The sequence below is a fragment of the Anolis carolinensis genome, unplaced genomic scaffold, assembly GCF_035594765.1.
Source record: "Anolis carolinensis isolate JA03-04 unplaced genomic scaffold, rAnoCar3.1.pri scaffold_12, whole genome shotgun sequence".
Taxonomy (NCBI): domain Eukaryota; kingdom Metazoa; phylum Chordata; class Lepidosauria; order Squamata; family Dactyloidae; genus Anolis; species Anolis carolinensis.
Genome location: NW_026943823.1, coordinates 14,655,737 through 14,681,320, shown reverse-complemented (window position 1 = coordinate 14,681,320; position 25,584 = coordinate 14,655,737). Strand labels below are relative to the sequence as shown.

General features: G+C 49.6%; 2 protein-coding genes across 4 annotated transcripts; one reads left to right on the top strand and one right to left on the bottom strand.

The window, feature by feature from the left end:
• The first annotated feature begins 610 nt into the window (after positions 1 to 610).
• Positions 611 to 15,422, top strand: plp1 (proteolipid protein 1). 2 transcript variants are annotated; one of them, XM_062963757.1, is made up of 7 exons: positions 611 to 758; positions 8,428 to 8,614; positions 9,605 to 9,761; positions 12,102 to 12,270; positions 12,636 to 12,709; positions 12,844 to 12,909; positions 13,760 to 15,422. In XM_062963757.1, the coding sequence occupies exons 1-7, from the start codon at positions 755 to 757 to the stop codon at positions 13,829 to 13,831; spliced, it is 729 nt and encodes a 242-aa protein (XP_062819827.1). In that variant the 5' UTR covers positions 611 to 754; the 3' UTR covers positions 13,832 to 15,422. The 2 variants fall into 2 exon arrangements, with proteins under 2 accessions (XP_062819827.1, XP_062819826.1); XM_062963756.1 differs by having other exon boundaries at positions 9,605 to 9,866.
• A 2,689-nt stretch (positions 15,423 to 18,111) lies between these two features.
• On the bottom strand, positions 18,112 to 23,392 carry rab9b (RAB9B, member RAS oncogene family). Of its 2 annotated transcripts, none has more exons than XM_003228630.3 (2): positions 23,240 to 23,392; positions 18,112 to 20,059 (listed from the first exon to the last, which is right to left on the bottom strand). In XM_003228630.3, the coding sequence occupies exon 2, from the start codon at positions 20,037 to 20,039 to the stop codon at positions 19,434 to 19,436; it is 606 nt and encodes a 201-aa protein (XP_003228678.1). In that variant the 5' UTR covers positions 20,040 to 20,059; positions 23,240 to 23,392; the 3' UTR covers positions 18,112 to 19,433. The 2 variants fall into 2 exon arrangements, with proteins under 2 accessions (XP_003228678.1, XP_062819904.1); XM_062963834.1 differs by having other exon boundaries at positions 23,116 to 23,243.
• Positions 23,393 to 25,584: the final 2,192 nt, after the last annotated feature.

Sequence of the window (25,584 nt, the reverse complement as noted above, 5' to 3'; positions counted from 1 at the left end):
GTGCTTTGAATGCGGTTTCCTGCTTCTTAGCGGGGGGGGGGGGGGTTGGACTGGATGGCCCATGAGGTTTCTTCCAACTCTACTATTCTATGATTCTATGATAAGAAAAAAAGTTTAAATTGTCAACAGGGAGGGGAGAGGGGTGGGTGGGGGGGAGGGAGAAGGGAATGGAAAAGAAAAATGTAACTATGATTACGTATTATAAAATAATGATTAATAAAAATTCCCTTTGGGGAGAAAAAATAAATAAAATAGGTACCGCTCCGGTGGGAAGGTAACGGCGCTCCATGCAGTCATGCCAGTGGCCACATGACCTTGGAGGTGTCTACGGACAACGCCGGCTCGGCTTAGAAATGAGCACCAGCCCCCAGAGTCAGACACGACTGGACTTAACGTCAGAGGAAACATTTACCTTTTTAGATGGGGGCCTTGGGGGGGAAGAGAGAGAGAGAGAAAAGAAAGAAAAAAAAAAACAAGGGAGCCCACTTTGCCCACCTCACTCTGGCTCTGGTGCGCGCGCATCTCCGCGTCCCCGTAATTTTTAGGGGGGGGGGAATGCAGAGGGAGGGGGCGTGGCGAGGGCGCAGGGGGCGGTCCCTTTAAGGGGCTTGCCTGCCACCCCCGGCGCCCTTTTCTTGGCCGAGGAACCGCGGAGCCCAGGCACTCAGCAGCCAGAGAGACAGGGAGACAGACAGACGACTCTCTGCGGCCCCAGAGGAGAGGAAGGCGGCAAGGGATTCGCGCCCCAGAAGAGATGGGTGAGTAAAGTCCTCCCCACCCTGAAGCTCTGTCCCAGGCATGGGCAAAGTTGGGGCGCTCCAGGTGTTTAGGACTCCAACTCCCACCATTCCTTACAGCCTCAGGCCCTTTCCTTTTCCCCCTCGGCCGCTTAAGCGGCCGAGGGGGAAAAGGAAGGGGCCTGAGGCTGTAAGGAATGGTGGGAGTTGGAGTCCAAAACACCTGGAGCGCCCCAACTTTGCCCATGCTTCCTCTATCCCCTGCCAAACTACCAACCCCAGGACTGAATAGCTGCAAGTGACAGCAGCCAAAGACTGTGGTTGGGCAGAAGGAAAAGGACACAAGCTGAATTGTATGGGTTTAGCCCTGCTTGCTTTATTTCCCTCTCTTTTGTGTTTTGCTCTCTCTCTCAAGAGAGAAAAGGGATTGGAATGCTGATCATCTCATGCGCTAGGCATGTGCAGCCCACCCATCCGAACACATCCTTCATTCAAATGTCAACATGACATCAGGGAAGATGTGGTTCTCAGATATTTTTGGCCTTCAACTCCCAGCAATCCGAACAGCTGGGATTTCCGGGAGTTGTAGGCCAAAAACATCTGGGGACCCACAGGTTGAGAACCAACGTTCTACAACCAAAAGAGACCGTGGTTTTCTTTCTGGGATACGAACCTAGCAAAGAGCATCTCCCACTGAAATGAGTCTCGTGTCTAGATCCAGGGAAGTCGTGTTACTCCTCTATTCTGGGCTTTGCCTCTTGTAAGCCGCCCCAAAAGGAGCCTCTGGTGGCCTAGGGGATAAAAGCGCCGTGACTTGAAGGTTGGGTTGCTGACCTGAAGGCTGCCAGGTTCGAATCCCACCCGGGGAGAGCACGGATGAGCTCCCTCTATCAGCTCCAGCTCCATGCGGGGACATGAGAGAAGCCTCCCACAAGGAAGGTAAAACATCAAAACATCCGGCTGTCCCCTGGGCAACGTCCTTGCAGACGGCCAAATCTCTCACTCCAGAAGCAACTCCGATTGCTCCTGACGCATAAAAAAAAAAGCCACCCCAAATTCCCTAGGGGAGATGGTGGCAGGATATAAAAATAAAGTTATTATTATTATTATTAATATGACACAGCAAACAAGATAGATATGCTGGATTTCATATCACAAAATCACAAGTCGAACACTTCCCAAGTGTCTAGGGCTGTGTGATGTATTTTCGGATGATGCGCGCAGATCCCAGTCGGGTGGCCTTTTGCAGTTGGAAGATCGCAATTTTGTCAATGCCTATTGTTTCCAAATGCCGGCTGAAATCTTTTGACATGGCACCCAGTGTGCCGATCACCACCGGGACCACCTGTGCCGGTTTCTGTCAGAGTCTTTGAAGTTCAATCTTGAGGTCCTGAGTTTTTCCTGTTGTTTTTCGTCAATGTGACTGTCACCTGGGATGGCAACAGCAATGATACAAACCTTTTTCTTTTCCACAACTGTGATGTCTGGTGTGTTGTGTTCCAGAACTTTGTCAGTCTGGATTCGGAAGTCCCACAGTATCTTTGCGTGCTCATTTTCCAATACTTTTGCAGGTTTGTGATCCCACCAGTTCTTTACTGCTGGGAGGTGGTACTTGAGGCATAAGTTGTTGTTATTATTATTATTATTATTATTATTATTATTATTATTATTATTATTCTGCCTTGGTCATACCACACTCGGAATCACAATGTGTCCCATTTTGGGCACCGCAATTTATTTATTTATTTCCATCATTTTTAGCCCACCTTTCTCCCCGGGGGGACTCAAGGCGGCTTACAATAAATAGACAAAATTCAGTGCCTAAAAACAGTGTACAAAACAACAATTCATATAAAAGCAGATACCATTACAAAATAAAATCACATTATCTAAAAATTTAAACATATCCAAGATTAAAATCCATTCATTCAGAATCTTCAACATAAGTCTTGGTACAGGTCATGTAAAGTCCATGTTCTCATTCATTAAAAGCTTGAGTCCACAACCATGTCTTTAAGGCTTTCCTGAAGCCTAGGAGAGTTGGTATCTGCCATATGTTACTGGGGAGGGTGTTCTACAGCTGAGGAACCACCTACGAGGCTGGTGGGACTGAGAACAGGTCCTCCCCTGATGATCTAAGAGTTCTAGAAGGTTCATAGGGGGATGTTGACTCTAAGCTGTGTCCAAAGGAGGGCGACTCAAATGATCAAGGGTCTGGATAACAAGTCCTATGAGGAGTGGCTGAAAGAGCTGGGCATGTTTAGCCTGCAGAAGAGAAGGCTGAGAAGAGACATGATGAGAGCCAAGGATCAAGAAGTGAGGAGAAGTCATAGGGAGGAGGGAGCAAGCTTATTTTCTGCTGCCCTGGAGACTAGGGCGCGGAACAATGGCTTCAAACTATAGGAAGGAGATTCCACCTGAATATTAGGAAGAAATTCTTCACTGGGAAAGCTGTTCAGCAGTGGAACTCTCTGCCCCAGGGATGTGGTGGAGTCTCCTTTTTTGTAGGCTTTGAAACAGAGGATGGATGGCCATCTGTCAGGAGGGCTTTGAATGTGACTTTTCTGCTTCTTGGCAGGGGGTTGGACTGGATGGCTCACAAGGTCTCTTCCAACTCTAGGATTCTATGATTCTCTGTGGGGTAAAATTGGGGGGTGGGGGTGGTGCTTCTGTTTCTGTCCTTAATTCCATCTCTCTCGGAACCAGTGCAAAGGAGCAGAAGCCTCCTCTTGCAGAGACCCCTCCTCAGCAGTGGAAGTGCGGTCCAGAGCCCAGGAACAACTCCTGTTTCCTTGGCAACCAGAAGCAGGAGCAGAACAGGGAGGAGAGGAGGCTCAGGGGGCTGGAAGGGATGCTGGTGGGGAGAAGGTGGGGAGGGTGAATTGGGGGTCCGGCCTGCAACAGAAAGGGACAACTTGTGGAGTCCTGGTAAGCAGGTCCCTCAGCTTTGTAACAAGAGCGGATCTCCTCCTGGCTTTAGGGCTCTGGCATGGTCTTCGGACTGTCTCCTCGTGGATGGGCAAATAGATGGGAGAGTGATCAGCTCAGCAGTAAACTCTGGCCCCTTCTACACTTCTACACAGCTGTGTAAAATCCACATTGAACTGAATTATATGGCAGTGTGGACTCAAATAATCCAGTTCAAAGCAGATATTGTGGATTATTTGCCTTGACATTCTGGGTTATATGGCTGCGTGGAAAGGCCCTCTGTTGCATGGAACCATGTCTTGTTGTTGTTGTTGTTTTTAAAGGTATTGCATTTGTTGTAGTTCCTGTTTTGAACATAAAATCTCTCTTGTTTAGGCTGTTTGTTTGTTAGTTTGTTTGTTTTTGCTTCTAAACTTTACCATCTTTGTCCTCCACTTGCTCCAGTGTGTCTGTGGCCCCTTCTACATTGCCATATAATCCAGATATCAAATCAGATTTTTTTTTCGTGTCAGGAGCAACTTGAGAAACTGCAAGTCGCTTCTGGTGTGAGAGAATTGGCCGTTTGCACGGACGATGCCCAGGAGATTCCTAGATGTTTTACAATCCTGTAGGAGGCTTCTCTCATGGGATGCTGGAGCTGACAGATGGGAGTTCACCCTGCTCCCTAGATTCGAACCACCGATCTTTCGGTCAGCAGTCCTGCCAGCACAAGGGTTTAACCCATTGCGCCACTTGGGGCTCCATCAAATCAGATAATCAGGATTTTATATGATAGTGTAAAAGGGGCCTGTATGTGTGCTTGCGGCTGCAGTTCAACATCTGGATACGTAAAGAAGAGGGGCTGTCTTTCAGCCTTTTAAAGATCCAGCCCCACCAGATTCTGCTCAAGGGGGGGGGGGCTCTATGTTGGTGGGAGGAGACCAGGGAGAGGAGGTGGGGGGGACTCTCCCCCCTGCTGTTTGTGCCCATTGTTCAGCCTGGCAGAACAAGGCCTGGGATTGTGTGCAAACAAGGGGCTCTTTCTTTGATCTCCGACACCAAATCTCTCCCCCCCCCAACCACCACCTCCTCTGCCTCCCAGACCCCCCCTCCTGGTGCTGCTGCTGAGGGCAGGGTTTCAAGCGTGTCCCTTTGGTGTGCTAGGAGTTGCAACATGATGGCAGCATCTTGGTTGAAGGAACAGGCACCCGACTGACCCATCTAGGGCATCCCTCCCCGACACACAATTGCCTATCTGGAGCCCCCGGTGGCGTAGTGGATTAAAGCCTCCACAAGGATCATAAAACATCAAAAACATCCGGGTGTCCCCTGGGCAACGTCCTTGCAGACGGCCAATTCTCTCACACTAGAAGCGACTTGCAGTTTCTCAAGTCGCTCCTGACACGAAAAAAAAAATTGCCTACCTAAGGCTCCTGCTGTGCTCTGTTTTGTCTAGCAGAGACTGGCAGAGTGAACTTAGATCCTCTTTTCAAATCTTCCAATTCTCCCCTGCCTCCTGTCTCAATCTTCCTTTTAACTTTATTCAAACTTTATTCTTATGCAATTCACACTTATAAAATTTCATCCTCTTCACCAGGAAGTGTAAACTCTGCCTAGCAAAATCAGTGTTCAAGTGGAAGCTACCGGCCCAAGGAGGCGCCCATGTGTGAATGCAAAGTGGAGTTTTATTTATTTATTTATTTACAGCATTTATATTCTGCCCTTCTCACCCCAAAGGGGACTCAGGGCGGATCACATTACACATATAGGCAAACATTCAATGCCTTTCAACATAGAACAAAGACAAACAAACATAGGCTCCGAACGGGCCTCGAACTCACGACTTCCTGGTCAGAGTGATTCATTGCAGTGATTCATTACAGCTGCTCTCCAACCTGCGCCACAGCCCGAGTTGGCCAAGGACTGATCACAGATCCTCCTCTGAGGCAGAGGGAGCAGGGAGGGGAGGTCTGGTGCTTTTAAGACCCTCAATAGGAGCCCCCGATGGTGTAGTGGACTAAAGCCTCCTGACTTGAAGGTTGGGTTGCTGACCTGAAAGCTGCCAGGTTCGAATCCCACCCAGGGAGAGTGCGGATGAGCTCCCTCTATCAGCTCCAGCTCCATGCGGGGACATGAGAGAAGCCTCCCACAAGGATGGTAAAAACATCAACACATCCTGGCGTCCCCTGGGCAATGTCCTTGCAGACAGCCAATTCTCTCACTCCAGAATCAAGTCAAGTTGTTCCTGACATGAAAAAAAAAGAAAAAAAAAGACCCTCAATGGGTATATGGATCTTGGGGGCTCTCTGTCTTTCCAGACGGATCTTATAGTCCGGAACAAAAAATTGCTGCACTGAACGTTTCTCACTGAGGTGTGCATATTACCCTGTTTCCCCGAAAATAAGACATCTCCAAAAAATAAGACCTAGCAGAGGTTTTGCCAAATTACTAAATATAAGGCCTCCCCCGAAAGTAAGACCTAGCAAAGCTTTTGTTTGGAAGCATGCCCGGCGCCCGCCAAACAAAACACCATAGCATGCAGGATTGGTAAATGTACATACCAGTTGTATATGGAAATAATGGTAGTAACAAGAAATTCTTAACAGGAGTCAGTTTGTCTGGTTTAGTTATGTTGGTTTGTGATGACAACTACTGTACAGTATATAATAAATGTTCATTTTTTTGTTCAACAATAAATGTGAATTCTTCTTCATGGAAAAATAAGACATCCCCTGAAAATAAGACCTAGTGCATCTTTGGGAGTAAAAAATAATATAAGACACTGTCTTATTTTCGGGGAAACATGGTATGTAGATCCAGGGGTGGGGAGTAAATGTTCAGCATTTCAGGACTGTGTTTTGTGTAACTCTTGTAAGAGTACTGGGTGAAGAAGGCATAGAGGGAGGGGGACAAGCAGAGTGCAGGAGGCAAACAAGGGAAGGCAGAGAAGTCAACAGATGAAGGGCCAGAGCCAGTGTCCCATGGTGCTTCCCATGCGAAAGTGGGCCACAGTGGAGACTGTCAGAGTAAGGGGGGATCAGTCTCACAGAGCGACTCCTTCTTGTCTTTGCAGGATGGGTGGTGGGTGTGTGGGGTATGGTGTGATGTCAGCTGAGGCTGCCTTGGCTCCCAGCCCAGGACAGCGGTGGCCAAGGAGCCAAGCACAAGCCAGTGGTCCCCACCTTAGGCCCACCCCCAAACCCCCTCAGATGCCACAGGCGTGGAGGAGAAACAAGCCCAGCCTCAGGCCTGTCGTGGTGACTTGTGCCGCTGCTTGAGAGGCAGGGAGGAAAGGGCTGCCCCCGCCCTCCATGAGCGAAGACGCAAAGAGTCCATCCATTGTTTGCCGCCTGTCCCCTCTTGTCTCTGGGCGGCTCGGCCCTCCCTGGCGCAGATAGAAGAGCAATGAGCTTATCCTCCCAGAACAAACCCCTCTTGTCCTCCATGGTGCCACTGAGAGATCAGCACAGGCTGCCGCCTTGACCCCTGACCCCCTCCCGCTTCAGATGGGCTCATTCTCTGGGAGTGAGAAAAACACCCGGGGAAGAGGAGGCGGGTCGGCAAAGGGCCAAGGATGGGGAGAGCCAGCTGAACCCCAGAACCAGGCTTATGGGCAATGTTGTACCCATAAACAGCAAGCCCAGTCTGTGAGGGCAAGATGCCACTGCTGCTTCTCTTAAATTGTCCTCCCCTTTGCTATCCTAGGACTGGCCATCTTATGGCTTCCTTAGTGGCTTCTCCGAGAGCCCCCTCCTTGCCAAGGCAGGTCCAGCCAACGGCGCTCTTTGGGGGTGACCCTCCACCAGCAGTGGTCCTGGGCTCATAAAAATGACTACCGTGTTTCCCCGAAAATAAGACAGTGTCTTATATTAATTTTTGCTCCCAAAGATGCGCCAGGTCTTATTTTCAGGGGATGTCTTAGTTTTCCATGAAGAAGAATTCACATTTATTGTTGAACAAAAAAATGAACATTTATTATATACTGTACAGTAGTTATCACAAACGAGCATAACCAGACAAACTGTGAATCCAATCAAGAATTTCTTGTTATTACCAATAGTTCCATGTACAACACTATGGTACGTACATTTACCGATTCTGCATGCTCTGGTGTTCTGTTCAGCAGGCATGCTTCCAACTTTGCTAGGTCTTACTTTTGGGGGAGGCCTTATATTTAGCAATTCAGCAAAACCTCTACTAGGTCTTATTTTCTGGGGATGTCTTATTTTAGGGGAAACAGGGTAGGAAGCATGTAGAGGATGATGCCAACTGGTTGCTTGGATTTCATTTATAGGTCTGGCCTACCGTGTTTTTATGTTGTGACAGCATTTTATTATTTTCACTTGGTACTTTACTGCTGTTTTAGTGTGTGAGTTATCTGCTCTGAGCACTGTGATAGATGGAAAAGGGTGCAGGTAAGTGAGGAAGCTGATAAATGCATCTCCTGAGACTTCATTCTGCAGGAACTGAGCAGCCGCCTCCTTTGAACAGCTGGATTCCGTCACCAACGGGATTTCATTGTTGTTTGTTGGGTCTTCAGAAGCATTGGGTCATATTGAGGGCACCACCGGTTACAGCCCTGTAATGTTTTCTTTCCCACCCTCTCCAACCAGGAGTAGTTTTATCTCACTCCACTGTTTCTGGATCTTTCCATTTTCCATCACTTTTGTCCTTCCACCTCTTTGGATATCCCTCTTAAAAGGCAATGTGTAGGTTTTCCCTTGTGGATCAGTCCTCAGTTTCTCTCTCTGTCTCTTTCTCCTTCCCTCCCTATTCTGTGCAGGTTTGCTAGACTGCTGCGCCAGGTGCTTAGTTGGGGCCCCCGTTGCCTCTCTGGTGGCCACTGGCCTGTGTTTCTTGGGGGTGGCCCTTTTTTGCGGCTGTGGACATGAAGCACTCACAGGCACAGAGCATCTGATCGAGACCTACTTCTCCAAAAACTACCAGGACTATGAGTACCTGGTGGACATGTGAGTATTCTCCCACTCCATCCACAGTGAGCTGATTGGCTCAAGCATAGATGGCACTGGAACCCTGTTGTGCATGTTCCACAGTTGGGGTAGGGACACAATGTTGAGCACAATATGCTCAACACATGTCACAAGCACTCGGCCACCCTCTCTGCCAAGCTTGGGGAAGGGTTTAAAGCCCAAGGTGGCAGAGCAGAGGGAACCTCTGAGCCGGGCAGGCTGTGTTGCAGCTGGCTAGTAACCAGTTGCGATAAATCACTACTGACCGAGAGGTCTTGAGTTCGAAGCCTGGGCTGGGTTAAGCCCCTGACCATTAAATAGCCCGGCCTATGCAGCCCCGAAAGACAGTTGTATCTGTCAAGTAGGGAAATTTAGGTACGCTTTATGTGGGGAGGCTAATTTAACTAATTTACAACACCATAAAACTGCCAGCAAAACACGAGGAAAGGAATTTGGAAGTACAGCCACTAGTGGACGGTGAAGCAACAGCTCCCCCTATGGCCGGAATTGTGAAGCTGGAAAAATGTTAAATGCCTCTGTGTCTGTCTATACTGTATGTTGTTTGTCTGTTGGCATTGAATGTTTGCCATATATGTGTTCATTGTAATCCGCCCTGAGTCCCCTTCGGGGTGAGACGGGCGGAATATAAATACTGTAAATAAGTAAATAAACCTCTCTGCTTTGGTCAGTTGTGCCAACAAGTCAGAATGGGATGGTGCCTCTACTTTGGAGAAGGCCCTCCTTGATCCAAGCAGGATGAGCCAAACATCAGAAGGCAGGGATAGATTGGTCTAACCTCTGAGACCATCTAAATCCCACTGCTACAGCATGACTTGAGGCTAAAGGAGTGGGGCTTGAGGCCCCTTTTATTGCCTGCCAGGGATTCGTCTGAGGAGCTTGTGGTCTGCTGCTTGTGGGAAGCCTAACTGGGGAAGGTGACAACCTGGCGCCCTTCTTTCCCTTTTTTCCTCTTTCCTTGCCCCTCTGCAGAATCCATGACTTCCAGTACGCCATTTACGGAGTCGCCGGCTTCTTCTTCCTCTTTGGAGCCCTCCTGCTGGCCGAAGGCTTTTACACCACGGGCGCTGTCAGGCAGATCTTTGGCGACTACAAGACCACCATCTGTGGCAAGGGCCTGAGCGCTACGGTAACAGGGGGCCAGAAGGGGAGGGGTTCCAGAGGACACCGGCAAGCTCACTCTATGGAGCTGCTCTGTCAGTGTCTGGGAAAGTGGCTAGGACATCCTGACAAGGTGATCTCATGCTTCCCCCCCCACCCCCCACCCCCAACCCTCTCCAGCAACCCAACACTGGCACGACCCTTGGCATCGCATGGGGCATGAGACTGCAGCCCTGTCCAGAGCAGCCCTGCAGAGCAGCCCACTGGAGGGGGGGCTTCCCTGAAAGAAAATGGCACTGCAGAGGATACCCCTCGGCACCCCTGCTCCAACCCTATGTCCTTTCCTTCCCCCCTCCCTTTAGACCAGGTGCATCCCCCATTCCTACCCCATTAGAGCCCATGCCCCCTTGTCTTCACTGTTTTTATTCACTCTCCTGCTTTTCTGCCTCCCCCAACCCCAATTGTGTCAACCTCTGTTTCAATGTTCCTTTGCTTACTTTGTAATGACCACCTTTGACCAAAAAAACCCCCAAAAACGAATAAATGAGGGGCTGTGTCCAAATATGCCCCTGGAGCCCGAGCAGAGTCAGGCAGCAGCTATCCACCATTACTGACCAGGATGGGCCCAGTTTTTCCCGGGGAAATAGATCCACCCTTTTATAGCCAAGGTAGGTGTTGCAAAAAAGAAGCAGTCTCAAACCATACGTGGGCATCTTTTTTGATCATCTATGTGACCTGTATAAGGAGCCCCGGTGGTGAAGTGTGTTAAAGCATTGAGCTGCTGAACTTGCAGACTGAAAGGTTGCAGGTTCAAATCCCGGGAGCGGAGTGAGCGCCCACTGTTAGTTCCAGCTTCTGCCAACCTAGCAGTTTGAAAACATGCCAATGTGAGTAGATCAATAGGTACCGCTCCAGCGGGAAGGTAACAGCACTCCATGCAGTCTTGCCGGCCACATGACCTTGGAGGTGTCTATGGACAACGCCGGCTCTTCGGGTTAGAAATGGAGATGAGCACCAACCCCCAGAGTCAGACATGACTGGACTTAATGTCAGGGGAAACCTTTACCTTTACCTATGTGACCTGTGGGGGGTGTTTCAAGGAGAGACAAGCACCCACCCCCATATAACTGACAAGTATGACCTTGTGGGCTTCCTCTGCAAAGGCAGGAGGATCTGAAGCCAGTTTGCCCCAACCAGATCCAAAGAACACGTAAGGACAGTCCCCCAGCAGTGGACTGTGCTGTTAAGTAAACTGATCTTTGCCTGTGACCCAAATAGGCATTTCTGAGCCTGTTCCCCTTGCCCTGAAAGCCTTTTGTGCTGCTGATGTAAAACGCCTGGGTGCTCCAGACACATTCCCTAGGCTGGAGAGGACAGGAGTGCCCTAAATTATTTCCTCATCAGAAATAATCCATATTGGTGTCTTTGGCCAGTTTTCAATGGTGCGTTTCACATCTGGACTGTGAGCAGAAAACATCCAAGTTCCTCCCCAGCCAAAGAGTCTAAGCCAAATCTCACACTCCCTTCCTTTGATTTTCAGTGGTAGGGAGCACTAGGCCAATCCTTTCAGTGGAGACTGGTCTCAGAAATGCCCGTTTCCACCCGAAACCAACCCTTGCTCCCAGAAAACAAGACAGGGCCAAGCAGCATGCCATTTTCTTTCAGGTTCTGTTCATTTGTGCACCACTTGGGCCAGGTGCTCCATGTCAGGCTCCCATCCATGTCCTCTGAGTCACACACGCAACCTGGGCCACAAGCCTGTGGGTGTCCCATTGGCTCATGCTTTGGGGGCACCCAAGGCATGTTCCTTGAGGGCTGTGAGCAAAAACCCAGTTGCATGGGGGAGCGGGGCTAGAAACAGCCATGTCTCTTGCATGTCTCCATTAGCAGAAGGTGCCTCTCCTTGACCATCTGGCCCATTCAAAAATCATAGCCTGCACAATCTGAATGTGCTCCTCAAGTGCATGTTAGTACCAGTTGGATGTCCTCGTGTGCATCCTCTCTGCACTGGTGGATCCAAGTCTTAGCATCTGACCTGGGCACAAACCTTGCACTCTGAATCCTGAATGGTTCTGTCAGCCACTTCAGGTGTGTGACCCCAGGAAGACATACACTTCCAGGGCCCTTATCCTTATTGATGTATTTAGCAAAAGGCTTTGGGTTGTCTCTATGAGTCAGAGCTGTCTGAGGCATCTCTGCAAAGCCTTTCAACATGACAATTGGCCAGAGGTGCCTCGTTGCCTCTCCACAAGGGGATGGGGCTTTTGGATGTCCCTTCGGCCTGTAGATGGGTCTCCAGTCTCATGCTCCCGTGGCAGAAGGTGCCCGCCAGCCCATTCACGGCTCTGCCCTGTCTCCCTCATTTCAGTTTGTGGGCATCACCTACGCCTTAGCCGTCCTCTGGCTCCTGGTGCTGTCTTGCTCCGCGGTGCCCGTCTACATCTACTTCAACACCTGGACGACGTGCAACTCCATCGCCAACCACAGCAAAACTGCTGCCGGCATCGGCAACCTCTGCACTGATGCCAGGATGTATGGTGAGTGGGGCACCATTGGAGCCTCCCAGGCTTTGAGCTTTTCTTTAGGGCCAAAGTCCTGGAGTTGCTCCTAAACATGAGCCATGAAGCAGTATGCCCCAGTGTGGAAAAGGTGGAATGGACTGGGCTGGAAGCTGTGGGAAACTTAGGCTGGCAGGTGGGTGCTGGTCCTTGGCCAGAAAGTAAATAGGCAAGGGTTGCAGACAGGCAGAGGCTCAGCGTTTCTCAACACATGGCTACATGGTAGCCTTGGGCCAGCCCATGAAACATCCATGCCATGTGGATGGAACAGAAGGGCTCTCTGCTGCCTTCTGCCCGGCCTCATTTTACTTTGTATTCTCTCCCCATCCCCTCTCACAAAACAGGAGTCCTGCCCTGGAATGCCTCCCCAGGAAGAGTTTGTGGCCAGAGCCTCCTCTCTGTCTGCAAAACATCTGAGGTAAGTTCCCATTTGCTCTTCCCAAACTTTTCATGCTGGGCTCCATCTGGGCAGACTCCTCCACCACGACTCCCTCTCTCAGTCCTTGACGCCAAAAGCCCAGGACCAATGGTGTTTGTGTCATTTCTCTGCAGTTCCAGATGACGTTCCACCTGTTTATTGCTGCCTTTGTGGGAGCTGCAATCACTCTGGTGGCCCTGGTAAGGCTGGCTTTGAGCAGAAATTGCAACATACATCATCTCCCAAGGGTTGAAAGGGGGGCCCTTTTTGCTAGATCTGAGATGAGAGGGGCCAATGGGGAGTGGGGTGAGGCATTTCCATAGGCCATTTCTCTCACCTCAAGCTCCCTGAACCACCAGACCAAAGGCTGAGAAGGTGGCACCAAGGAAACAACATCTGAAAAACAACTATCCAAAAAAATTGTTGGGTGAGTGGGCTTATTAATAAAAGACCCTCCCCATAAACGTGTAGCAGAGTAACTTATTAGCAACAGCATGACCTAGCACCAGTAGCCAAAAGTGATAAAAAGAACAAAAACACACAGATCAAAACACACATTGTCCAGAAATGAGGACTTCCCTGGTTGATATTCATATATGCTTTTAGGTTCAGCATAGTATTTTCCTCTTATGAGGTTTTTCTTTGTTGCAAAAGAATATGGTTGCACTATTTACAAAAACAAGGTTCCCATAACACAAATAAAGTTCTTTATACTTACTTCTTTGCTTCCACGCTGGGCTTCTTTCTCATGCAGATAAAAAACTTCGCTCTCACAGAGCCTCCTCTCACACTGAACTTACACAGGAGCCTTCACACTGGAGCATCACACATGAGACCTTTTCACACTGAGGCCTACTCACACTGAGGCCTGTGCTTATATTGAACTACAATTTAACCCTTTCAGTGCTTGACTCACATTTTTGTAATTAAAAATATCTAGCTATTTTTAATAGTTCTGACAAAAATGGCTCAGCATGTAATCCCAGCATGCAAAGACAGAGGGTGCAGGTCACATTTGCTAATAGCATCTACTGTTTTCTCTCCTTCCAGCTCACTTTCATCATCGCCGCCACCTACAACTTTGCGGTCCTGAAGCTGATGGGCCGGGGCACAAAGTTCTAAGCAGCAAGGGAGAGGCGCTGCCGCCATTGCAAGATGCTCTTCCCTCCTCTAACTGCAAGGCTTTAACCTGAGACGGCTGCTCCTCCTCCGCGCCAAGTCTCCTCCTTTAACGCCGCTGCCTGACTCCCCGTTTCCCCCCTTTTCCCTCTAGAAGTTGTTTGGAGCGGAGCGAGCACAAAGGGAGACTCCATGCACCCCAAACAGACACCTCTCAAGGGCGGATGGACTGTTGCTCCATGGCTCTCTCTCTGCCTTGGCCTCACAGTGGCCCAGGGCACCAAAACGATTCTCAGATAACAAGACAGCGGGTCTGTTCCCTTATTCCTCTCCAGAGAAACCCCATCTGTTACGGGCCGAGACCGTGCCTGGCCCAGAGAGAGAAGGGCATGAGCTCAGCACAAAAGAAGAAAGAAGAACTGGACATTGCCGGTCACTGCTTGGGTCAGATGAGGGGGGTGCAGGGGGTGGGGGTTGGAGTAAGGATCTTTCCAAGATGGGAAGAGAGCACTGACCCCAACCCAAGGCCAATTGGGGGCTCCTTTTTTCTGTAATGTAACCCATCCAACTGAAAAGCATGAAGGAGCTTGGTGATCCTTGTCTCATAGTCCTTGTCTTCTCACATTAAGTAGGGAAGTGTCAAAACATTCCTCTCAGGGCCTTTGTGTTGCCATTACTAACCTGTTGGGCACAAACTGGTCTTCCCCAAGGGCTCAGCCATAACCAGCCGTTTTGAGCTTGCAGCACTAGAGGCTCCTTTGCCAAAGCATCCTCCTTTTGAGGGGCTCTCCTTGCCTTGTGCCTTCCCCTCTTCTGTGGGGCCCAGCTCTCTGACCTTCACAATGGTGCTCTTTTCTCCCTTTGCGTATACCTTTTGCAGAGTATATCAGTAACACTGTGATGTCTTACTCCCCCTGATTTCATGTTCATCATGAGGGCTCGTCCCCAGCCTGCCCCACTGACTTGGAGCCTCCGGGCCTGGCTTCACTCGCTGCACAAGTTATCCAGAATGGGAGAGTCGCAGAAGGAATTACAAGAACTAGAGGGTCCTCAGCTAGTTGCATTCCAGAATTTCCTTTTGGTGGAAAATTAACCCTGCTGGTTGCATAGGGTTTATTTGTTGGAGCAACCAAGAACACACAAAAGCCCATGGAGCAATATCAGCCATAGGTTTCCAAAGAGCGAGGCAAGTTGAAGAGGCACAGTGTGGCTCAGGGAGGAATACTGAGGCCATCCACGCACACAGGGACCAGGAATGCGGGTGGCGGATTGGGACCCATGGGGTGGGAAGGCAAGGATCCTGTCCAGATTGGGGACAAGAAGGGACACCCTCCACCCCTTTCTCTCTCACTTTGGTTTCAGTAACATATAACCAGAACTCATGCTCCCTCCTTTCCTCCCCAACTCCCCTCCTTCTCCGGAAAATAAATACAAGGAGAAAAAAGTAATTAATAAGCTGAAAGTGTTCACTTGTGGTCTTGAATTTCAACTTTTTTTAACCAAACATAAGGGGTTGTGTTTTTAGAGACTTACCTTACAAGGTGTATTTTATAAAATTAAAGGAAATAAAAGTTTAGAATGTTCTGAATGATAACCTGTTCTTGCTGTTCCTTCCTGAGTGCTCAGACTCCCTGCCACCCTCAGCTTTGTTGCCCTTGTTTGTGCCCAGGATCAGTTCAGCCCCCCTTCTACCTCCTGCCCCATTGAAAAGAGGGAAATTGGTTTGCCTGGGGGCATAGACATGGCCTGGCCCTTCAGAGATGCCTCCCTCCAGTGAAAACGCATGCTGCAGAAACCCCTTAAGGTTCACAACAGCTTCAACAGATGGCCAGGCTGCAGGCCAGGTATCCTACTACTAATAGGATCTGTTAGCCATTGGGACCCTGGAGAGGGACAGGCCAGAAAGACGAGACAGAGATGAGTGTGCCAAGGCAACAAGGCTGGCAGCACATTGTACCTCAAAAGCCAACTCCTTCTTGTATCAATCACTTTGGTCTCCCCGAGCATAGCCTCCTAATATTAGAGTTGAAAACAGGGATGTGTATGACCAGTGGTTCCCAACCTATGGTCCATGGACCACAAGTGGTCCGCAAGAACTAAAATATGGTCTGCGGCCTCACCGTTATTACTATGGATAATAACAGCCCAACTAATTTTTTTTTCTTGTCTGTTTTCAGGCCTGTTTTGGGAGTTATTTGGGGTGCTAATTCAGAAAATTGCATTGGATAGACCACATCAGCTCTAGATTATTAAATATGGTTTTCTGTGGGCAAGCAGATGGCGACTACTGTTCTGTATCAGAAACTATAGCTGATGAGGTCTATCCAATGCAGTTTTCTGAATCAGCACCCCAAATAACCAAACCAAATCTAAAGTTGACCAAAAATTGATTCGTAATTTTTTTGGTACTAATATTGGAGAGTGGTCCCTGGTCAAAGTGATCCCTGGTCAAAAAAGGGACGGAAACCACTGGTGTATGACCAAGCGCCACCAAACTGGGATTGCGATGGGAAGATATGTTAATGAAGAACAACAGACAGCCAGGAAGTACTACAGGAGGCCCCCTTTTCCAGCCGGGAAGGGGAGGATTTCCACACACACACACACACACCCCATTGTCCCCCCCCCCCCCCCGATTTAGAGCAAACTCTTTTTGCACTTAGAACTCAGTTTTCTGCTGTTGAAGTGAGGAAAAAGGGGGAAAGTGAAAGAGAGAAAAAACTAGGGCATTTAAATGTAGTTGAAACAAAGGAGGAGACCAAGGATTGATCAGGGCAGTTATGGGTGTGTGGTGGGGAAGGGGCAGAGGAAGGGGCAGGGTAGAAGAGGTGTAGCCACTTGAGGGGTGGGGAGGAGACTCACAGGCTGCCCAGAAGCGTGGAAAAGTGACACTTGCCATTTCCTCGGTTTATATAAGTTGCTTTTCTGGACTCCCTGAAACCTAAGTAAATGTTTCCCCTGACGTTAAGTCCAGTCATATCTGACTCTGGGGGTTGGTGCTCATCTCCATTTCTAAGCCGAAGAGCCGGCGTTGTCCATAGACACCTCCAAGGTCATGTGGCCGGCATGACTGCATGGAGCGCCGTTACTTTCCTGCCGGTACCTATTGCTCTATTCACATTTGCATGTTTTTGAACTGCTAGGTTGGCAGGAGCTGGGGCTAACAGCAGGCGCTCATTCCGCTCCCGGCATTTGAACCTGGGACCTTTTGGTCCACAAGTTCAGCAGCTCAGCGCTTTAACACACTGTGCCACCAGGGGGCCTGAAATCTACAAGATGCAAAAGACACCTTTTTTGGCCCAAGTCAACCGGCCACCCTTCCCAAAGGGGAGCAGATGGAGAAAGGCCCACTCTCTCCAGGCCTAGTGTCTTGTTCCCGGGTGGCCTCTCGTCTTGTGCTCCCCACCAATTGTAGTGAGGCCTCTGTTTCTCGCACCCCATTTGTGGGGGCCATGTGGGCCGTCTCAATGGGGCCATTGTCTCAGGCATTCTCTCTCCCTGCGGTGGGTGGGTGTTTGGGATCGGCTGAGAACTGGGGGCGAAGAGCAGCAGCGTAAACAAGGCAGGCTCCTGCTGCCAAAGCCTGTTGCCCCTTGATCCTTGGGGAAGGAGCAGACTCCAGGAAGCAAAGAGCCTTCCCTCACTATGACCCAACTTACTTTTGGGTCTCTTGCTGAAGTTGCTGGGTCTTGGAGTGCACCAAAGAGGCTGCATTGCTCCCTTTGAGAAGATAGGGTGGGGTACAAATAAAGTATTATTATTATTATTATTATTATTATTATTATTATTATTATTATTATTTTGTTGTATGAGACAGCAAACAAGATAGATATGCTGGATTTTGTATCACAAAATCCCAAGTCGAACACTCTCCAAGTGTCTAGGACTGTGTGATGTATTTTCGAATGATGCGTGCAGATCCCAGTAGGGTGGCCTTTTGCAGTTGGCAGATCGTAATTTTGTCAATGCCTATTGTTTCCAAATGCCGGCTGAGATCTTTTGGCATGGCACCCAATGTGCCAATCACCACCGGGACCACCTGCACTGGTTTCTGCCAGAGTCTTTGAAGTTCGATCTTGAGGTCCTGATAGCGGCTGAGTTTTTCCTGTTGTTTTTCGTCAATGCGACTGTCACCTGGGATGGCAACATCAATGATACAAACCTTATTTGGATCATTATTAACTAGAAAACCTATTATTATTATTATTATTATTATTATTATTATTATTATTATTATTTGCCCTCCGAGGCAATAATAACCACACAAGGGGACATTTTGCATCTCTTTGTTACATTCACATTTTTATTGGCTCAAATACAGACTGGCTTTGTGCCTTTCCCTTCCCAGCTCCTGTAAAGCTCAAGCAGATCGACCCTTATTTGCAGATCCGTAGAAAGAGGCAGGTGGCAGGGGAAGCAAGCAAGCGACTGGGATCTCCACAGCTCCCACTGGCAAAAATCATGCCCACCCCAAAGTCTTCCTGACCAGTGGACATACAGAGCCACGTGAGGGCAGAAAAAACTCTTAGGGGCCTAGAAGAGGGGCAGCGAATCCTGCATTCCTCTGCATGTGTGGGTTGAAGAGAGCTGATGGGGAATCCTTCCAGACGTAAATCTTCAAATCCAGAGGTGCATTTGCTGTTTCCAGCTGGGCCCAGCAGAGGGCACCCGACTGTCACTCAAAGAGCAAAGGGGGGGGGGGGGGGGCGGAAATCTGTTCACTTGCTCCCCAGCAAGTCTGGTGGTGGTTAGCAAGAAAGGGCTAGTCTAAGGTCACTGACCCCCTCTATAGGGGCCCTTGGTGTGACAATGCGCTTTCCTCCCTGGACACAAAATCCAGCATCTTCTGCTCCATTGAAGGAGGATGGAGAAACCTGGGCTTAGCACTCAAAGGCCACAGACTCAGGTTAACCAGTTTATGGCTCATGCATGCTTTCTGTCTGCCTATGCCCTCACAGCCTCCGATGGCGTAGTCGGTTAAAGCCTTGTGACTTGAAGGTTGGGTTGCTGACCTGAAGGCTGCCAGGTTCGAATCCCACCTGGGGACAGCGTGGATGAGCTCCCTCTATCAGCTCCAGATCCATGCGGGGACATGAGAGAAGCCTCCCACAAGGATGGTAAAACATCAAAACATCCAGGCGTACCCTGGGCAACGTCCTTGCAGATGGCCAATTCTTTCACACCAGATGTGACTTGGTGCAAGTCACTCCTGACACGGAGGGGGGGGGGGGACAGCCCTGGTCCATTTCCAGGCCTTAATTTTCAGGCAGGGCAAACACTGGAGAACTTGTGGTCAATGGGCACCATGGATCCCAGCAACCCTTTCCTGGCTAATTAAGGGCAGAGACAAGAAGGGGAAAGTTATTGGCAGTGTCCTCTCTCTGGGCCTCTTCCAGAATCTCAGGCTCAGGGGATGGTGTGGGAAGAGTCCGCCTTGCGCTGCCCAAGAGCAGCAGACGTGGTTGCCGCTGGCCACAGGTAGAATGGGTGGCTCAACCCCCGGACCCTCTCTGGTGGCTCCCATTCACCTCTCTCCTGTCCCACCAAGGGCAGCTCTCAGGCCGCCAGCCCTGGCCAGAGGGAATGGTGCATTGCTGGGCCACCGTCAGCAGCAGGAAGACCTGGACTTCGCACCAGAGCGGAGGTCGATGGTGTGTCCCATCATACAGTGCTCCATCTGCTCCTCCATGGCGAGCACCTGCCGCACAGCCTCCTCAAAGGCCACAGCCACGTTGGTGTCATCCTTGGCACTGGTCTCCAGGTAGGGGTAGTTGCCATGCTCCAGGCACCAGGCACGGGCCTCCTCGGGTCCCACCACCCGCTCCAGCTTGTCCACCTTGTTACCCAGGACCACGAAGGGGAAGCGGTCAGGGTCCCGGATGTTAGCGTAGCAGACAAACTCCTTCCGCCAGTGGCCCAGGTTCTCGAAGCTCTGCCGGTCATCCACGCTGAAGGTCAGCAGGCAGCAGTCGGCCCCCCGATAGAAGGGCGTCCGTAAACTCTTGAAGCGCTCCTGCCCGGCCGTGTCCCAGATCTGGAGTGTAACGAAGCGCCCGTCCACCTCCAGGTCCCGGTTGAGGAACTCCACCCCGATGGTGTGGAAGGCCTGCGAGTCGAACCGGTTGGTCACATAGCGGTTCATCAGGGAGCTCTTCCCGACGCCTCCGTCTCCAAGGAGGATCACCTTCAGCAGCAGGGACTTCCCACTCATGGCGCCAGTGGTGGCAAGGCCTAGACAAAGGGAGAAGCAGAGCGCTAGGGCAGGAAGAGGCCTCCGCAGGCCTAGACCCAGTAGAAAGCACAGCACTAGAGCAGGAAGGGGCCTCTGGGACCCCATGAGGACTGCTGGCCAAGGTGCTGAACCCATTGGAGAAACTGGGCTCAGCCCCTAAATTTGGCTCCTGCAAAGTCAAACCCTGAGCTGATGTTGGAGAGAGCTACCTTTGCAAGCTGAACCCACTGGTGGTTATGGCTGAGGGCTGACTTCCTGTTTCCATGTTTGTTTACACCAGTAGTTCTCAATCTGTAGGTCCTGAGGTGTTTTGGTCTACAACTCCCAGAAATCCCAGCCAGTTTACCAGCTGTTAGGATTTATGGGAGTTGAAGGCCAAAACACCTGGGGACCCATAGGTTGAGAACCACTGGTTTACACTCTCTTCTTCCTGGGCCCTGAACACACTCCTGTTGTTTTCTCTGGGTCTGCGCTGTGTTTGGTACACTTGATCTTTCTTTTCTGACAATTCGCCATTGAGCAAGTGGGACGGGGGGGGGGGGGGGGGGGGGCACCTCAAGCAAAATACTTCCCATCTCCCTGGAATTGTGGAGAAATCTATTCTCTTTCACCTTACCTTAAGAAGCTGAATCTGAGTGAGATTATGCACAAGCTTTTTAATCGTTTGCCTGAGATTGGTTGCTGGGTGTGGATGGTCTTTCCCTTCTTTGCTTCTGCCCTTAGCATGCTAAACACTCTGCAACCCAAGAGTGCCCCCCCCCACCGCAAATGATGGGAGAGGGGGGGGCCACCAGTTGAGGCAGTGGACGCAATGCTGGTGGGGAGGCCCACTGTCCCCAACCCTCTATCAACCCTGCTCCATAGAAAATGCTTCATAGAATCATAGAGTTGGAAGAGACCTCGTGGGCCATCCAGTCCAACTGCCAAGAAGCAGGAAAATTGCATTCAAAGAACCCTCGACAGATGGCCATCCAGCCTCTGTTTAAAAGCCTTCAAAGAAGGAGCATCCACCACACTCCCTCCAGGGCAAAGAGTTCCACTACCAAACAGCTCTCACAGTGAGGAAGATCTTTCTCATGTTTAGGTGGAATCTTCTTTCTTTCCTGTAGTTTGAAGCCATTGTTCCATTGTGTCCTAGTCTCCAGGGCAGCAGAAAACAAGCTCCCTCCCTCCTCCCTATGACTTCCCCTCACATATCATGTCTCCTGTCCGCCTTCTCTTATGCAGGCTAAACATGCCCAGCTCTTTAAGCCGCTCCTCATACGGCTTGTTCTCCAGACCCTTGATCCTTTGAGTCACCCTCCTCTGGACACATCCCAGCCTACATTTCCCTTTAATTGTGGTGCCCAAAATTGGACACAGTGTGATTCCAGGTGCGGTCTGACCAAGGTGTAATAAAGGGGTAGCATGACTCTCCTGGATCTAGGCACTAGACTCCTACAAGTACAAGTACGTTTTATTGATTAGCCTATCGGCTGTATCAAAACATTTAACACATAGACATACATACAACAAAAATAAACAAGCTGTTAACAAGATCCTGTCCAGGTCAAATATCTACATCACCTTTACAGTTTTCCCCAATTGATTCCAAATATGCAGTTCTCAGCTGTGTTGCTTTGAATAGGAAAAGGGTGTTTTGTGTGTTATTTTAGGATTCTGGCTAGCCAACAAAGATGTAGTTTTAATATGTGGGTCCCAGTGTGTTTTGTGAATACAGTAGAGTCTCACTTATCCAATACTCGCTTATCCAACATTCTGGATTATCCAACGCATTTTTGTAGTCAATGTTTTCAATACATCATGATATTTTGGTGCTAAATTCGTAAATACAGTAATTACAACATATCATTACTGCGTATTGAACTACTTTTTCTGTCAAATTTGTTGTATAACATGATGTTTTGGTGCTTAATTTGTAAAATCATAACCTAATTTAATGTTTAATAGGCTTTTCCTTAATCTTTCCTTATTATCCAACATATTCACTTATCCAACATTCTGCCGGCCCGTTTATGTTAGATAAGTGAGACTCTACTGTAATATATGGCCCGAGGTATTGGTCTCTCTCTTTCTTATACAATTCACAGCTGAGCAGTACATGTGCGATATCCTCCACCTCTGATGCTCCACAAATACAAAATTGTTTGTTGTATGGGACTTGATTAAACCTTCCATATTTCACCATTAAAAGTAAAGGTTTCCCCTGGCGTTAAGTCCAGTTGTGACTGACTCTGTGGGTTGGTGCTCATCTCCATTTCTAAGCTAAAGAGCCGGCATTGTCCATAGACATCTCCATGTCATGTGGCCGGCATGACTGCAAGGAGCACTATTTCCTTCCCGCCGGAGTGGTACCTATTGATCTACTCACATTTGCATGTTTTTGAACTGTTAAGTTAGCAGGAGCTGGGGCTAACAGCGGGCACTCATTCCACTCCCGGGATTTGAACCTGGGACCTTTTGGTCCGCAAGTTCAGCAGCACAATGCTTTAACACACTGTGCCACCAGGGGCCCCATTTGACCATTAGACTCCTATTTATGCAGGCCAAAATCCCATTGGCTTTTTTAGCTGCCACATCACATTGTTGGCTCTTGTTCACCTTCCTCCCCACTAGGACTCCCAAGATCTTTTTCACACATCCTGCTATGGAGCCAGGCTTCCCCCAGTCTGCATCTTTGCATTTCCTTTTTTCTGCCTAAGTGGAGTATCTTGCATTTCTCCCTGCTGAACTCCATTTTGTTAATTTTGGCCAATCATCTCTCTAGTCTGTTAAGATCGTGTTGGCTTCTGCTCCTGCCTTCATTGGTTTTATGGATATAGTACAAAGGAAACCAGCTCAAGCCACTCAAAGTTTACAAGCAAAGTTGGCATCCATTCAAAAGAAATGCCCAACACGAAGAACCAGTGAAACCTAACCCTGTCCTAATTTCCGTGGCAGTTTGAGCACAGAGGGGTTGGAAGAGCAACTTGAAGCCTCTCCTGGGCCCCAGGGTCTCTGTGGCTGAGAGGAGCGACACTCCTTGCCTCTCTTGTGGGGCTGCCATGGGGCCTACCTGCTCCTCCGAGGTTTCCTCTGACCCTGCAGGAGGGATGCGAGGATGTTGGAGGGATGATGGAGGGATGCGGGGATGATGCGGGGAGGGCCCGGCCCCCTCCCCTCTGGCGCCACCGTCTTACCTGTCCGCGGGGGCGTCGGGGGCCCTCCTCCCTTCTATTGGACAGAGCTTGAGGTGCGTTGGGGGGGGGGCGAAGCAGAGCGGGCGCAGCGCGCATGCGGAGACAGAGGCGGACGGAGCATCTCTCTCTGCGCCGCCAATGGGAGAGGAGGCCCCGCCCAACCCGCTCCTCTCACCCCCTCCCTCTGCGGACATGGACCACGGATTAGGTGGGGCGGGCGGGGCCGGAGGAAGACCCGCCCCCTTTCTCCTGCCCTCCTTGTGCCTCAAAGGTATCTGAATGCACAGCCCAAAGGACTGGTAGGGGATTCTGGGAAATATAAAAGGACCGGGGGGGGGGGGGAAGGGGAGGGGAACACCGAAGACGCCCCAAAACATGTTGCACCCTGAGACCCCGCCTCGAAGGAGCCTGAAACTGTGCCAACTCTCAAGGCACTTTCTCATAAAATCATAGAATCATATAATAATAATAATAATAATAATAATAATAATAATAATAATAATAATAATAATAATAATAATAATAACTTTATTCTTATACCCCGCCCCATCTCCCCGAAGGGACTCGGAGCGGCTTACATGGGGCCATGCCCAGACACAACAATATACAGTAGAGGCTCGCTTATCCAACGTAAACGGGCCGGCAGAACGTTGGATAAGTGAATATGTTGGATAATAAGGAGAGATTAAGGAAAAGCCTATTAAACATCAAATTAGGTTATGATTTGACAAATTAAGCACCAAAACATCATGTTATACAACAAATTTGACAGAAAAAGTAGTTCAATACGCAGTAATGCTATGTAGTAATTACTGTATTTACGAATTTAGCACCAAAATATCATGATGTATTGAAAACATTGACTACAAAAATGCGTTGGATAATCCAGAACATTGGATAAGCGAGTGTTGGATAAGTGAGACTCTACTGTAAAAGCAAACAAAGCAATAAAACAAATCAATCAACAATCAAACAACAGTAATTGATAAAAACAATCATAAAAGGTCAACATATTAGTCAGGTGTTAAAAACATGAGTTGAGTTCACGGATCGGGGCCAAAGTGCAAAATATGTCAAAATCATCAGGGACAGGTAGTTGCCCAGCTGACATAGTCGTTAAAGTGCAATTAAATGTAATACTGAGAAGGCAAACCTATGGGTCTATGCTAAGTGGGCAAATAGGTCAAACCTACAAGGGTCAATCATCAAAGGCCTTCTGGAAGAGCCAGGTTTTCAGGCGAGGAGAGGAGAGTGGGGGCCTGCCTGATCTACCTGGGGAGCGAGTTCCAGAGCGGGGGGGGGGGGGGGCTACGACGGAGAAGGCCCTCTCCCTCGTCCCCACCAACCACGACTGCGAGGGTGGTGGAAGCAAGAGGAGGGCCTCCCCCAACGAGCTGGAAGAGACCTCATGGGCCATCCAGTCCAACCCCATTCTGCCAAGAAGCAGGAAAATTACATAAGGAAGGCTGAGCGAAGGAAGATAGACGCTTTTGAATTCTGGTGCTGGAGAAAAATCCTGAGCGTGCCTTGGACCTTGGCAAGAAGATCCAACCAGTCCATCCTCCAGGAAATAATGCCCAGTGGCTGCTCACTGGAGGGAAGGATATTAGAGGCAAAGATGAAGTATTTTGGCCACATCATGAGGAGACAGGAGAGCTTGGAAAAGATCATGATGCTGGTGAAAACAGAAGGAAAAAGGAAGAGAGGCCGACCAAGGGCGAGATGGATGGACGGTATCCTTGAAGTGACTGGGTTGACCTTGAAGGAACTGGGGGCAGTGACAGCCGACAGGGAGCTCTGGCATGGACTGGTCCATGAGGTCACAAACGACTGAGCAGCAGCACCCTGGACAGATGACCACCCAGCCTCTGTTTAAAAGCCTCCAAAGAAGGAGCCTCCACCACACTCCGGGGCAAAGAGAGAGAGAGTGCCAGTGCTGAACAGCTCTCTCTCACAGTGACGGTGTTCTTCCTAATGTTCAGGTGGAATCTCCTCTTTCCTTTAGTTTGAAGCCATTGTTCTATTTCAGTGGTTCTCAACCTATGGGTCCCCAGATCTTTTGACTTTAGCTCCCAGAAAACCTAACAGCTGGTAAACTGGCTGGGATTTCAGGGAGTTGTAGGCCAAAACACCTGGGTACCCACAGGTTGAGAACCACTGTTCCATTGCGTCCTAGTCTCCAGGGCAGCAGAAAACAAGCTTGCTCCCTCCTCCCTATGACTTCCCCTCACATCTTGATCCATGGCCCTCATCATGTCTCCTCTCAGCCTTCTCTTCTGCAGGCTAAACATGCCCAGCTCTTTCAGCCGCTCCTCAGAGGGCTTGTTCTCCAGACCCTTAATCCT